Raw genomic sequence first — 14,328 nt, forward strand, 5'->3', positions numbered from 1 at the left:
CGTTTTCTGGCAGAATAAAGGCCATTTGTAAACTCTCCAAAAACATTAATCCAAATTTACTCCATAATATGCCATGTATAATAAAATATTTTCACCAAAACATATTTCCGGAAATATAAAATGTAAATAATGAATCATGATATTTTAAAAATCTCATTAATATATATAAAAAATATATAATAAGAAGAATGTGTCATTCGTAGCTAATTTGAAAGGACTTTTATTTTGGCGGGTCGTGCAGCGAAAGTGACCGAGCATCTTGTCTTGTTATTCCAGCTTCACTGTCGAGTGGCCATTTTTCTGTGTCCGGATCCCGGTTCCGCTCGTTTCTCTCCTAAAACCGCTTTTAACACCGAACATTAACGGATATCACCGGCAAACGTGTCTCGAACCTTAACTGCACTCATCGCGGGGAAGAAAACGGCAGATAAAGCGGGAGTTTCCGTGTGTTGTCCATCATGAATCCTGAATAGTAAGTTTGTGTGTAGAAAAAAAAAGCGCTGATGACACATCAAACACATGAACGCGCACTCGTCACCTGCTTTATTAATATTCACAGAAACCATGGCAGTGTTAACTAAACAACATATGAAAGTGAACTAAATGCTAACTTTATACATCAGGATTAATTTGTTTGTATCACAACTAACGTTATGCTCTTCTTGTTCAACCAGGGAGCCGTTTCGATTTGGTTTAAAAAATATAATTCTAAATAAATATGTTGTTAGCTAACGTTAGGGATATTTGTAATGATGATGTATAACACAGCTATCTGGCTGTTTCCGACACACTCGAGTGCCACGTCGTTATGAAACCGATAAGTTGAGACTGAAACTGAAGAAATGATCTACGTAATTACACGTCAGATCATGTTAATAATGAAATAAAATCATCCTCAGGCTGATCACACTGCTGTCAGTAAGAGGATCATGACCTGTGATGTGGAAATGAACAGTGTGACAGTACTATGACATGTTTAGTTTTGTTCCAGGGGCTGATGGGTAATTAAATCACCTGTTACCAGAGCCGTCTGTGGCTTCCCCATCATAAGGGGATGGGAACGCCATGACACTGAAGGATGTGCATCTGGAAACCTGTCAGGATCATAATTCACATCAAAATCAAGAGTTTTGCATCATGACGTTATTTCTGCAGTTTATTTGGGGGTAGAAATGAGCTATTCCTCTCTTTATCTCCATTATTTCCCTCGTCAGATTCATGACACTCCCGTGTAATGTTGAGAAATGATGACACACACACTCACACACGTGTTGCGTAATGTAACTCCCAGCTCCACGTCACACATGACGACTGACTAGGAGTGATAACTGATGTTACAATCTGAATCTTCTCTCTCTCTCAGCGATTACCTGTTCAAACTCCTGCTGATCGGAGACTCGGGCGTCGGGAAGTCCTGCCTTCTGCTGCGTTTCGCTGTAAGTTATTAGCCTGCCATTCGAGATACTACTACACACACACTCTCCCGGATCAGATAGGGGCTCTTATTGCACCGGTGATTTGACTGTCAAAGAGCTTCATGCTAAAGGTGAAGGGTGACTGGGTCGGGAGGGGCGGCACTTCCAGTTTACCTGGTTTCTTTTCTCTAATCTACTCAATAGCTAATGCTTCCACCAGCTTATGTTTATGCACTTTTCGGGATGGAAACTTATAGATAGGGTTGGGTATCGAGAATCGAGTATCGATTGGAACCGAGACTAACTTTTCATTTTTCCCGGAATCGTTCAAAAGTTAAAATTTCGATTCCTAGTTTCGATATTCACAGTCCGCCGAGCGGAAGAAGAAACCGCTGAACAACACCAACGAAGAAGCGTCTACCGGAAGTGTTGACATAACCACGCGAGTCGAACATGAGTACCTTACGTCGGCGATCCAAAGTGTGGCTTCACTTTTCCAAAAATAACGAAATCTCTGCAAAATGCAAAATTTGTGACAAAAGGAGTATTTTTACAGGATTATTTCCTTCAGAAAGGCCGTTGGTTAGCAAGGTTAGCTAAACTTTTTTTGACCCTGCCTCTTAAAAGAATCGGAATCGAGAATCGTTAGGAACCGGAATCGAAAACAAGGAATCGGAATCAGAATCGTTCAAATTCAAACGATACCCAACCCTACTTATAGATACCCATAAATATGCACAAATGACACAAACTGAGATGGAAACACTTACTGAATAAATCCCTCAATGCACAACATGACTTTGCCTCAGAAGAGGCTCTGATTGGATGACTGGAGTAACCAGCGGACCAATCACATCACAGCTTCTCAGACGTTGGTCTGCTGGTTCTGAAACGCAGAATGATTTGGTTTATTTCCTCCAGAAGCATCTCACGTGATTGTTCACACACACACACACACCAGTTGTGTTTCTTTTGTCTGAGCCGCGACTCGTATATGACGGCTTTTTTTAATGATGTCCGATAGCGATAACCAATAATTCTTTATGTTTGATAACCGATTTATCGGCACATAAATCTAAATGTTTCTGTACATTTTGAGAATTTTATCATTTTAAGTAGGTGATATGACTTGTACTTTACTATATTTTCCTGTTTTTAATAAATTCCAATCATATGTCAAGCAATTTAAAATTCTTGTTTTATGATGTTTTATGCGATATTTTGAATGGAAACGGCTATTGTGAGAGAACAGAAAGCCTTGAGTTGTGACTACTCTTTTAAATTTAACATTTAATTTAATATCCAGCAATATTATTGCTCTGCCTGCATTGACACCATTATATGGACGATGACATCACGGTTTTCTCCAGTCCAGAACGGCTGTATGTATAAATGAATAAGTGTTTTGAAACAGAAATGAGCCGTCTCTGATCTTCCTGAAGCTGAACTATGATGCTGTCTTCTAGAAACACACACACACTTGCATTATGTTGCTGTTGTCTGTGTAAAGCTGCCCTGACACTGACTCCTCTCCTCAGGACGACACGTACACCGAGAGCTACATCAGCACCATCGGGGTGGACTTCAAGATCCGGACGATAGAGCTGGACGGGAAGACCATCAAACTGCAGATCGTAAGAGCTCACTTTAACACACACTCCACACTTCTGGTTACACACGCTTCGTTTCGTGTGTCGCTGCACCAGTGCGTATATGGCAAGCCGTTTTAACTTTTAATCATCCGCAGGATATGAATTCTTGATATCAACAATTCCATTTTTTGATATCAAGAATTTAATTGTTGATATCAAAAATGTAATTGTTGATATCAAGAATTTAATTGTTGATATCAAGAATTCATGTCCTGGAGATGAATAAAAGCTAAAACGGCTTGCCATAGTGCGTAACGTATCTGTGCGTTCACACCGCAAATTGAATTGAAAATTGGTCTTTTTACAAGGGGATGCAAACCGCATGTGGATCGGTGTGTGTGTGTGTGTGCAGACTGACCGGGTGGGGTGTAAGTGAACCTCAGGGCGTCTTTTACAACTGAAGGGAAGAAACTGATCAATGGAAAGAACTTCCGTGACATGTTTGCTAACGAAATAAACCAATTAAAAGCCATTTGTATTGTGTGGCTTTTGTGTTCATGGTTAAATGCTAAGAAATGAAGTCAAAAAAGACAGAACTGAGACTTTTTATCTCATAATTGTGTTTATATCTCGAGATTCTGACATCTTTTCTCAGAATTGGGAGATATAAAGTCGCAATTGCGAGTTAAGTCCAATTCTATGGAAAAAAAGACCCCTCAGGATAGTTTATATCTCACAATTCTGACTTTATAACATGCCTTTCTGACTTTATATCAATCAATTCTGACTTTATAACATGAAATTTTTAACAGAAATCCCTCTGATGTGATGACTTCTGATTATTATGAGTGTTGAACACTGTTGTGCTTGATGTGTGTGTGTGTGTGTCACAGTGGGACACCGCCGGTCAGGAGCGCTTCCGCACCATCACGTCCAGCTACTACAGAGGAGCTCACGGCATCATCGTGGTCTACGACGTCACGGATCAGGTGACCAAACACGCCTTTAGTGTGTGTGTGTGTGTTTGAGTGTCTCTGAAGCGGTTAGGGTTATAATGGTGTGTGTTCCTCAGGAGTCCTTCAATAATGTGAAGCAGTGGCTCCAGGAGATCGACCGCTACGCCAGTGAGAACGTCAACAAGCTCCTGGTGGGCAACAAGTGTGATCTGACCACCAAGAAGCTTGTGGACTACACCGCCGCGAAGGTACACACACTACGCCTGTCAGCAGAGCACACACTCATTTACTGTTATTAAATAAATCATCATTTAAAAATCTTTGTCTTTTATTTAGAAGCTTTCCTGATTGAAACCTGTATTAATCATTTCAATAATTAGGTTATTTACATAATAACCCTTAACCCTTATGCTGCATTAGGGACATTTTTGGTCTTTTGCAGTTTAATTTCTTTGACCATTTTGGCTGTTTTAATGCAAATGGTATGAAATTTGGCAAAATTGTGACTTTTTGGATACATGTAAAAAATGTGATCCCATTTTGCAAAATATGTATAACACACACTGTGTAGATCAAATAGTAACACTCAGCACCATAAAGACCAAAAATGGCCCATTGAAACCCATTAAAACGTTGTTTAAATCAGTAATACATGAAACATGATTTTTGCACAAACATCCTTTCATTTTGAAGCAAAAGCATTATATTTGCATTATATAGTGTATTCCACCAGATGACGTCACTACATATTTATTCCCTATGGGTGGAAATGCACCTTATTTTAGGCAATAGGCAATGTTTAATAGGTGGCCATTTTTGGTCTCTAACGCGCTAAGTGGGATTTTTTGCAAAGTGGGACTGTGATGATCCAAATCTAAAGTTTTCTCTTTGCATTTAGTTTATTGAAAATAATTGAATTTTTGTGTTTTTTCCTCTTATACAAATCGATGGTTCGCAAACAAAACTGGTAATTAAAGGGTTAAAATCCTGAAATTGAATACATTTTTGGTAGTTATGATGAGGACTGATGCTGGTTAAAAGATTTAACTTGGTAAAAGTGGAAAATAATAATAATATATAATATTTTAGGCAATGTTTAATATGTGGCCATTTTTGGTCCTCAATGCACTCAACGGTGTTAAAAATCTAATGCAGCACAAGGGTTAAATAAAACTGGCTGATTTGATAATTTAAATAACCAAATATTTGCATTATTATTTATTAATAAATAATTAATCGTTTATGGATAATGCATTTTATTGAAGAAATCTTCCTGTTTGGAGCCCAAAAAACAGGCTAAGAAATAATTAAAAAAAATTAACAATGAAATTATTATTAAATAATGAATCACTGATAAATAATGTTTCCTGATTGCAACCAAAAAGGCTAATAATTTAAATGTTAATTATGAAAATTACAATAATTGTTTATTATTAATTCATTATTTATAAATAATGTATTTATGTTGGAAATTATTTAATCACTATTAATTATTAAATAATGTGTAAATAGTTGCAATTTATGTTTTACATATATATATATAAATATAATATTTTTTATATAATTTATGTTATTAATAAATAAAGTTATTATACTTCCTTTATGTTGATTCTACTCTAATTTCGATTCGTATATAAAGATTTTTTTATTATAATTATCAATGTAAAACGACATAAAATGTATTAATGAGGTTTTTAAATGACAGTCATGTATAGACAACATTACACATGCTGAAGTAAGCACATGATCAATCTGTTGTCGCCCCGTTCAGGAGTTTGCGGACTCTCTGGGCATCCCGTTCCTGGAGACGAGTGCGAAGAGCTCCAGTAACGTGGAGCAGGCCTTCATGACCATGGCCGCGGAGATCAAGAGGAGGATGGGCCCCGGGGCCACGGCTGGGGGACCCGACAAATCCAACGTCAAGATCCAGAGCACGCCGGTCAAGGCCTCCAGCGGAGGATGCTGCTGAGAACCACCCGACGCAAACACACGACAGCTCCATCAAGACCACAGTAACGTTACACCACACCAGTCAGTCAGTCAGTGAGTCAGTGAGTGTGTGTGTGAGAGAGAGAGAGAGAGAGAGAGAGAGAGACAAAGACTGTGTGTGTGTGTCTGTGTTTCTCATTAATATTCTCACACACACACACACACACACACACACACACAGAGTAAGAAAGGATTAAAGTAAACGGCCTGATATCGATTGACTAATGCAAACGTTGTTATGACAAACGTTTCCTACGTGATCCGCTGGGTTGAACATCGCGAACGCCCCGCACTCTTACACACACACACACACACACACAAGCATCCAGAAGCACTTTTGGGCGAAGAAGTCCCGTTTCCTGTGTTTAGAGGAAACCACAACTAGATTTGGCTTTGAACTTCCTGTCGGAACTTTGAAGGAAGCAGTGGACTGTGATGTCATAGCTGACCTCGGATCAGTGGGTTCCGTTACTATGGCTCCCGGTGTGGTTGCCCCGGCGACCTCTTCTTCAACCGCTGCCTTCTCTCTGCTTTTGGTGGACCTTTTTTTTTTTCCTGTTTTTTTTTTTTTATGATCTTCATCATTTCAAGATGGCGGTCCTCTGAGCGCGACGCTTCATCAAGCGCTTGTTCAAATGCATTGTCATTATGTGTTTGTTGTTCGCCACGATTCTAACAGCATTATCATCCTGTGCAATTTTGTGTAATAATACTTTGGAAAACAAGAACCAAATCCTGGTAGTTTAAATGTCAATATTATGAGTTGGTTCTGTCTCTTAATCAGTTTTGATGCTTACACACACACACACACACGTATATTATGTATATCCTGTATATTGGACTCAACATTTGTTTACTGACAGCACAACAGCAGCGTCACTGTTATGGAGATGCAGATTTACGTATGAATGCGAGTGACTGGTAAACAGGAAATGACATAGTTAAATAGTTAAAGCAACTTCCTTATGTAATTTTTTCTGTTTTCGGGGGGAAATATGGTCTTTTTCGATCTTCTTTTATGTCACACAATGTTTAAATAAACTATGAAGGAAAAGTTTAATAAAAATGGTTTTAACTGGAACGTTTCATGTGTTTCATCACAGACGAGTCAGTCACGTGATCCTTCAGTGTTTCCAGTGGGTGGCGCTGTTGGAGATCACATGATCTGACGGACTACCGTTCTCAAGTTTAGGGTCAGTAGATTATTTCTATAAAAGAAATTAATAGTTTTATTCAAAAAATAATTAGCAATATCATAGATTTATTTTGTATTTTTAATCAAATAAATGCAGCCTTGGTGAGAATGAGACTTCTGCTGAAAATGTAAATGACATTTTTACAGTATTTTACAATATAAAGCTGCACAATTCTGGATGAATTAAGAATCACAAATTTAAAAAAAAATAAAAATCACTATTCTGAATAGACAACTAAACAAAATGGCGTGTAATTGACTAGAAGTTCTGACAAAATGTTATTTTCTGCAGCTGTTTTTAACGGTCACGTGTCGCCCCCTACTGGTGGAACAATGTGATTGATACAGTTATGATTTGATGCGTCAAGTTGCTTTCAGATGGTGATTCACTTTATTTTGAAATGACAGTGTTTAATCCTGAACTATAAACTTTTTATGAGAGAAATAACGATAGGCCTAGTGTGTGGTTGAAAAGACTATTTGTGAAGCCGTTTAATACATCATAACGGTTCACGGTTTGCAGAGGTGGAAAGTCCAGGGGTCAGAAAGTAAAAGTCGGAAAATATGGCCGGACTTTTACTTTCTGACTTTTAGTAAAGTCCCTCGTTGAAAGTGAAGCGGCACGCTTACATGCCTGAAGTGGGACATCTGCGCGCTAACACACACACACACACACACTCCAGCTGTCCTCACTGGGCCTCAGAGGTCAGGGTCAAGGACAATGCCGATGCAGATCCTTTGTGTGTCGTGTGTTGTTGGGAGACGGAGGGTCGTGGGTCTGATGGCGGCGGGAGGTGTGTGTGACAGCTGGAGGAGGAACAACAGACGGTTTGCATTCAGACACGGATGATATAGTTAATCACCAAATGATCGTGCAAACACTGCTCGTGTGCTTTATCACCGGCTCTCACTCCGCGCACAGTGATCTGGGGTGTTTTCTGCATCACAGGACATCAGAAGAACTCTGAGATGTAGATGTGGAGATGAAGTGTGTGTGTGTGTGTGGTGAACAAGCGTCAGCTGCTTCATCGTCTTCCTCTTGTTCAGGCCAACTGGAGAACACGAAGACGACGTCCGTGACCGAAACATGCATGGATATTCACACACACACACACTATAGTTCTGCTCTTATTCGCATCGACGGAAACATAAAGTCACCCTGGTTATAAAACTGCTTTACATAAAGAGATCAAATTTGGATCTTTCATAGTTTATGAGACGTAAAAGTTCTGCTTAATTTAAATATTCAGTGTCAGATGCATCTTCTTAAACACCGCTTGGATCTGTAGAAATGTGTAGAGAAATAAATACATTATAAATGTAGAAAAAATACAAAAAACAATAAGACCGAAATATATAAGTAGTTTCATATAGATAAAATAAAAATATGAATACGTTAAAAAAATATATATTTAAATATATACAAAATATATATTTAAATAACAGTACAAGTAGGACATTATTTTAAATATTACATTTATTTACACAAAAATATATTGCAGCATTTTGCATTCTTAGATGGGGAGATGGGGTCGCTCGCACGATGATGGAGATCACACTCTTAGACGAAATGGTTCTATTTAGAACCAAAAATGGTTCCATCCCCCGCTTCATATATGGAACTCCAAAATGGTTCTACATAGAACCATTTTTTTTGGTAAAAGGTTCTATTGGCCAAGTACGGAACCCCAGGGTTCTATATGAGGAACCCTTTCTTTAAGAGTGAACCTTTTAGGGGTTCCAAATACGTAGCACTGATAGAACCTTTTAAGGTTCTATATAGAACATTTTCTTCTAAGAGTGCATGTTTGGGGTCTGTGACACCTCAAAATTAAATAATCTGAGAAATGTCTGAATCGAGACTTTCATAAACTGGCCAATCTGAGAAGAGTTGACGTGTCTTCTGGAACGTCTCTGTCTGATCTCCATCGAGTCTCCGCTGTCTGTGAGAAATGTGCACATAAACTTGAGTTACTATACTAAATATAATTATCTCGCTTCTTTTCTGAAGTGCTCGTGCCGTGAATACTTTACATAGTTGCGGCTTTTCCACGGGAGCGCGGAGAGTGAGGTCACGCTCATTGACATATGCAGACAGGAATGAGGAGGGGGGGGGGGGGGTTCTGTGAATCGATTCGCCCGAGCGATTCATTTCAATGAACTCTTTAACAACGCCATCACGTTACGTAAAAAAATCTTGTTTTTGAGGAAAATCATTATTATATATAATTGTTTACTGAATTTTCATTACAATTAAATATAAAACAATAATATAAAGGAACACCAATAGTTTAGATTTCTATATTACATCATAAAAACTTATTAGAGAATAAAAATAAAATAATAACATATTTCAAAAAGATGCAGAAGAGGACGAAGATTCACTGTCCAGAGATTTATATATTACAATATTCATTGTAATATATTAGGGCGAAGATGAGTTTCCATATAGTACAGTTACTACTTTTCGTAAGGATAAACAGTGCCAAATGACGATTGTAAAATAGCTGTAGTAAGCTAATACATTATATAGTTTATAGTTGTTGGTGGTGGGGTTTTAGTTTTTACCAACTATTACCTTATTTAACTGTTTATTAGTGCATCCCTTGCTTGGAGCAGCAAAAGCGTTTCTTGTGTCGGGTGGACTCGGACTGAATCATTCAAACGAACCGATTCAAATTAATGACTCATTCATGAGTCGACATCTGCGAGGCTTACGTCACTCGTGAACACTCCGCTTGCGGGTTTCTCGGAGGCGGAATACACAGACCTTTTTACCGTCTATGAGACAGACTCGTCCGTACGTTATCGGAACGAGTGACTTCACGAGCGTAACGTTATAACGCTGAATAAGACCGCGCGAGCCGAACCGGACGCACGCGAGTGGAAGAGATCTCGAGTCCGATGAGCAGCTCGAAGTCCTCGCTCGACCTGTGTGTGGTGAGTTCATACAAACCAGTTCTGTTCACTCGCGAGTCAATCGTAGAGGTTATTTTCTTTAAAACAATTAGAAAAAATATGAACAAATGTAAATGATTGGATTTAAAGGTCAAACATTTTTTCACACAAAAAAATGAACAAGGGTAAATGATCGGGTTTAAAGGTCAAAACTTGTGTTTTGTATGAGTGTACGGTAGATTATTTATATTATGAGTTGTAATGTAGCACAGGTCTAAATTGTTTTGGATTGTCTCGAAAGTAGGGTTTAAAGCTCCTGAATAACTCTAGTTAGGCACTGAGACTCGATCCTGCAGTCCCAGTGGGTTAACAATGCAATCAATCACAGTTCAGATGAGCCTGTTGTATTCTCATTACTCGTCGGTTTCCCTGAAAAACAGCCCGAAGCTTTCATTTCACTGCGCCAGCTGAGGTTTCACTTTGAGCCGATATAATGTGGGCGTGCAGCGCTAAATGTCACGGGTTCACTTCACTGCGAACAGTTAAAGAACTCAGAGTTCCAGGTTTACTGTGGAATAACGCATTCGTGTACATATCCACGCTTTTAACTCACGCGAAACCTGTACACAGAAGTCGCGTTCGCGTTCCTGCACATCTGCTCTGTGACGTCAACTGCGAACTAGCCTGATTATGTCGTCACTCGAGATTCAAACATGCAAGTTTGAATTTAGAATTCCAGAATTCTTAACGGTTTTAGAACGTTGTCAGGCTCTGGATGTTGTTCACATGAACACGTGATTGTTTGTCATTTAGTTTGGTCTCAAAATTTTAACTATGAGTACCAGCCAATCAGGTGCTGGGAGGAGGTGACGTGACTTATAGCAAGTGCTCTCTGGTTTACAGTAATGTCAGAGTCATGTGTGTATCATCATGAGTTTGTCTTCTATGGATGTTGAGTAAGAGGAAAGCACGGTGTGTTTGGCGACTCTGTAAAGAGCGATCTTATTTTTCTCCTTTGTTTTCATCTAAGAAACAGGAACTATGATTTGTGACCAAACAAACCGTGTTCATTGAGCAAAATGATAATATTCGAATATGTATAATTGCCAACTGTATTTGAACAAATAATTGATTAAAATAGTTTAAATGTTACTATAAGAAATGTTTAAAATATGTTATAATAAAATAAATAAATGAAGAGCTCAGATGCAAAAGCCTCTAAATGCCATTTGAAATTTTCTTCTTTAATGATGATTTGTATCAAACTTGCATATTTAAGTTCAGTAATTTCATTTAAATAACAATTAATAGGTAATTATCATTGCCATTTAAGTGAAATCGCTGAACTTAAATATACAAACTTGATAAAAATGATCATTCTAGAAGAAAATTTCAAATGGCACTTAGAGGCTTTTGCATCTGAACTCTTCAAATACGGTCATTGTAATAGCTACACTAAATTTAACAATTAAGCTATAATTAATATATTTATTTTATTCATTTAATTTAATTATATATTTTTTTTATTTCAATGTTATATAGAAAACATTTTATTAAAATACAATATACATTTTAATACATTGCATTTTATTCATTCAATTTAATAATTAAGATTAATTTTATTACAATGACTTTTTCATTTTCTTGGTAAATAGAAACACTTCAATAAAAATAAAATATAAATTTTTAATACATATTGGCATTTTTATACATGCAATTTTATTAATTAAATGTATGAATATATTAATATTAAAATATGTTATAACTAAAAATAATTAAATGTTATTACATTTGTGTTGCTTTTTACATAAAACCAATATTTTACTATAGAAAACATTAAAAACAAAAATGCACATTTTAGTAAATATTGGTATTTTATTGCATAAAATGTATTAAGATATTAATATCAAAATGTTAAATAACTAACACAAAATGTTGCTTTTTAAACAAACCAGATATTCGAAATATTTGAATTTAGAAAGCATTTAAAACAAAAATGTACATTTTAGTAAATATTGGCATTTTATAACATTCAAAAACTTTTACTATAGATTTTTTTTTAAACAAAAATGTTAGTACTTTTAGTAAGTATTCACATTTTATTTAATTTTGTTCATTAAATGTATTAATAAATCAATTCAGTTAATTTGATAAAATGTTTCCTCATTACTTTAAGTAAAATCTAACTATAGATTTGAAACAAAAATAAACATAATTTTTTTAAATAAAAAAAAATACATTTTAACTACAGTAGTCAACATTTCTACAAGCAGATCAAAAGCTTTAATCAAAGTCGTACATGAATTTACATGGAATTCTTGTCTTTGGACAATTTTTAACTTATTTGATCCACTTAAAATGTTGACTACTGTATATCATAAATGTATATTAATTCAAATATGAGTATACAAATATCAATGATGCACTTTTGAACTGTGTTTCTCTCTTAGATCAACGCTTCATGTTGGGTAAAGGCCTGAAGCGTAAGCTGGAGCCGGAGGAAGAGGATGGTGTGATGAAGATGGAGGCGTCCTCCACCGGCTACTGGTTCCAGCGGCAGACGGTGCTCAACCTCTCCTTACTGAAGCTGCACACCCGGCCGGGGCACGGGGAGCCGGACCTGGCCCGCAGGGTGCTCATCACCAACACACTCCGGCACATCCAGGACGAGCTGAGAGGAGAGGAGTGTGTCTCCACACCGCAGACTCCCTCGGCTCTTGTGACGAAGGACAGTTTCAGCACCGCGCTGGCTGAGATCGAAGCTCTGTGTCCCACAGTGGGAATAACCGCTTTATTTTCTACGTCAGATCGGGACGGGCTGGACTTTAACAGTGGCGCAGACTCGGGTAATTCCGGAGAACCGAGAGATCCAGATCCGGATCTTTCTGAAATGCACAGCATTGTGGACTCTGACTCCGCCCTATTCACATCTAGCCACGCCCCCTCATACCTCGCTGACTTGTCATTGGACGATTTCCTGTTCACGGAAATAGACAACTTCCTGTTCGACAGTTCGTCCCTGAGCGTTTCCATGGTAACGGAGGACCTCGTTAAGACCCTCGCCGGTTACGGAAACGGCGGGACGAGCCAATCGGCTCTTCCGTCCAAATTTGATCTGAACGAACTGGATCACGTCATGGAGGTTTTGGTCGGGTCATAATTTGACGTGCATTTTATACTTGCATCAGGAAATATTAAGGTTGTTTTGTCTGTATTATGATGCGTACAGCGAACAGGGTTACGTATACATTACCGGTCAAAAGTTTTAGATCAGTACGATTTTTTATGTTTTTAAATGAAGTCTCTTCTGCTCACCAAGGCTGCTTTATTTGATGAAAAAAAAATGACATATTATGAAATATTATGACAATTTAAAATGACTGTTTTCTATTTTAATATATTTTAAAATGTAATTTGAAAGCTGAATTTTCGACATCATTACTGTTACTGATTACACATCAGTTTTCAGTGTCACATGACCCTTCAGAAATCATTCTAATATGCTGATTTTATGCTCAAAAAACATAAATTATTATTTTCAATGTTGAAAACAGTCGTGTACCATTTTCCCCCAAAAATTCTATGAATAGAAAGTTCAAAAGAACAGCATTTATTTCAAATATAATCTTTTCTAACATTATAAATGTCTTTACTGTAACTTTTGATCAGTTTAACTCATCCTTGATGAATAAAAGTATTTTCTAATTTCTTTCCCCCAAAAATAAAAAATAAATTCTTACTGACCCCAAACTTTTGAATGGTAGTGATTTAATGTTACAAAAGCTTTCCATTTCAGATCAATTCTGTTCTTTTGAACTTTCTATTCATCAAAGAATCCTGAAATAAAAGTGTAAAAGACTGTTTTCAACATGGATAATAATCATAAATGTTTCTTGAGCATCATATTATAATAATTTCAGTAGGATCATGTGACACTGAAGACTGGAGTAATTCAGCTTTGATCACAGGAATAAATTACACTTCACTATATATTCACATAGAAAACCACTGTTTTAAATTGTAATAATATTTCACAATATTACTGTTTTTTTTTTTTTTGCAGCCTTGGTGAGCAGAAGAGACTTCTTTTAAATACATAAAAAAAATCTTTTTTGACCGGTAGTGTATATGCGTATGTTCATATTTATTTTGATACAGTAGCAATGTGATGTAATATATTGCAGCCATTTTGTAATATTTTATTACTCTTTTTCTTGTGGAAATTTGATATTACACTATTTTAGTATTTAAAGATTTTAAATAAAAGAAATTCCAAAATAAAA

The 14,328-nt window shown here is 36.9% G+C and overlaps 2 protein-coding genes across 2 annotated transcripts; both read left to right on the top strand.

The window, feature by feature from the left end:
• Positions 1-276: 276 nt before the first annotated feature.
• Positions 277-6,118, top strand: rab1aa (RAB1A, member RAS oncogene family a). Its single transcript, XM_039684609.2, has 6 exons — positions 277-472; positions 1,364-1,436; positions 2,954-3,049; positions 3,901-3,996; positions 4,080-4,211; positions 5,735-6,118. Exons 1-6 carry the CDS (start codon positions 459-461, stop codon positions 5,930-5,932), a joined length of 609 nt encoding a protein of 202 aa, XP_039540543.1. The 5' UTR covers positions 277-458; the 3' UTR covers positions 5,933-6,118.
• Positions 6,119-9,843: 3,725 nt separating this feature from the next.
• On the top strand, positions 9,844-14,315 carry sertad2a (SERTA domain containing 2a). The gene is made up of 2 exons (XM_039684597.2): positions 9,844-10,087; positions 12,496-14,315. Exon 2 carries the CDS (start codon positions 12,507-12,509, stop codon positions 13,203-13,205), a length of 699 nt encoding a protein of 232 aa, XP_039540531.2. The 5' UTR covers positions 9,844-10,087; positions 12,496-12,506; the 3' UTR covers positions 13,206-14,315.
• The last annotated feature ends 13 nt before the right edge of the window (positions 14,316-14,328 follow it).

Source organism: Pimephales promelas, chromosome 6 (genome assembly GCF_988280905.1).
Source record: "Pimephales promelas chromosome 6, fPimPro1.hap1.1, whole genome shotgun sequence".
NCBI classification, from domain to species: domain Eukaryota; kingdom Metazoa; phylum Chordata; class Actinopteri; order Cypriniformes; family Leuciscidae; genus Pimephales; species Pimephales promelas.

Excerpts from the sequence above, each read along its gene's own strand:
- rab1aa (XM_039684609.2), top strand. Across the intron at positions 3,050-3,900 it reads AGACCATCAAACTGCAGATC|TGGGACACCGCCGGTCAGGA; the intron begins GTAAGAGCTCAC and ends TGTGTGTCACAG. Across the intron at positions 3,997-4,079 it reads TCTACGACGTCACGGATCAG|GAGTCCTTCAATAATGTGAA; the intron begins GTGACCAAACAC and ends TGTGTTCCTCAG.
- sertad2a (XM_039684597.2), top strand. The coding sequence starts at position 12,507 with ATGTTGGGTAAAGGCCTGAAGCGTAAGCTGGAGCCGGAGGAAGAGGAT.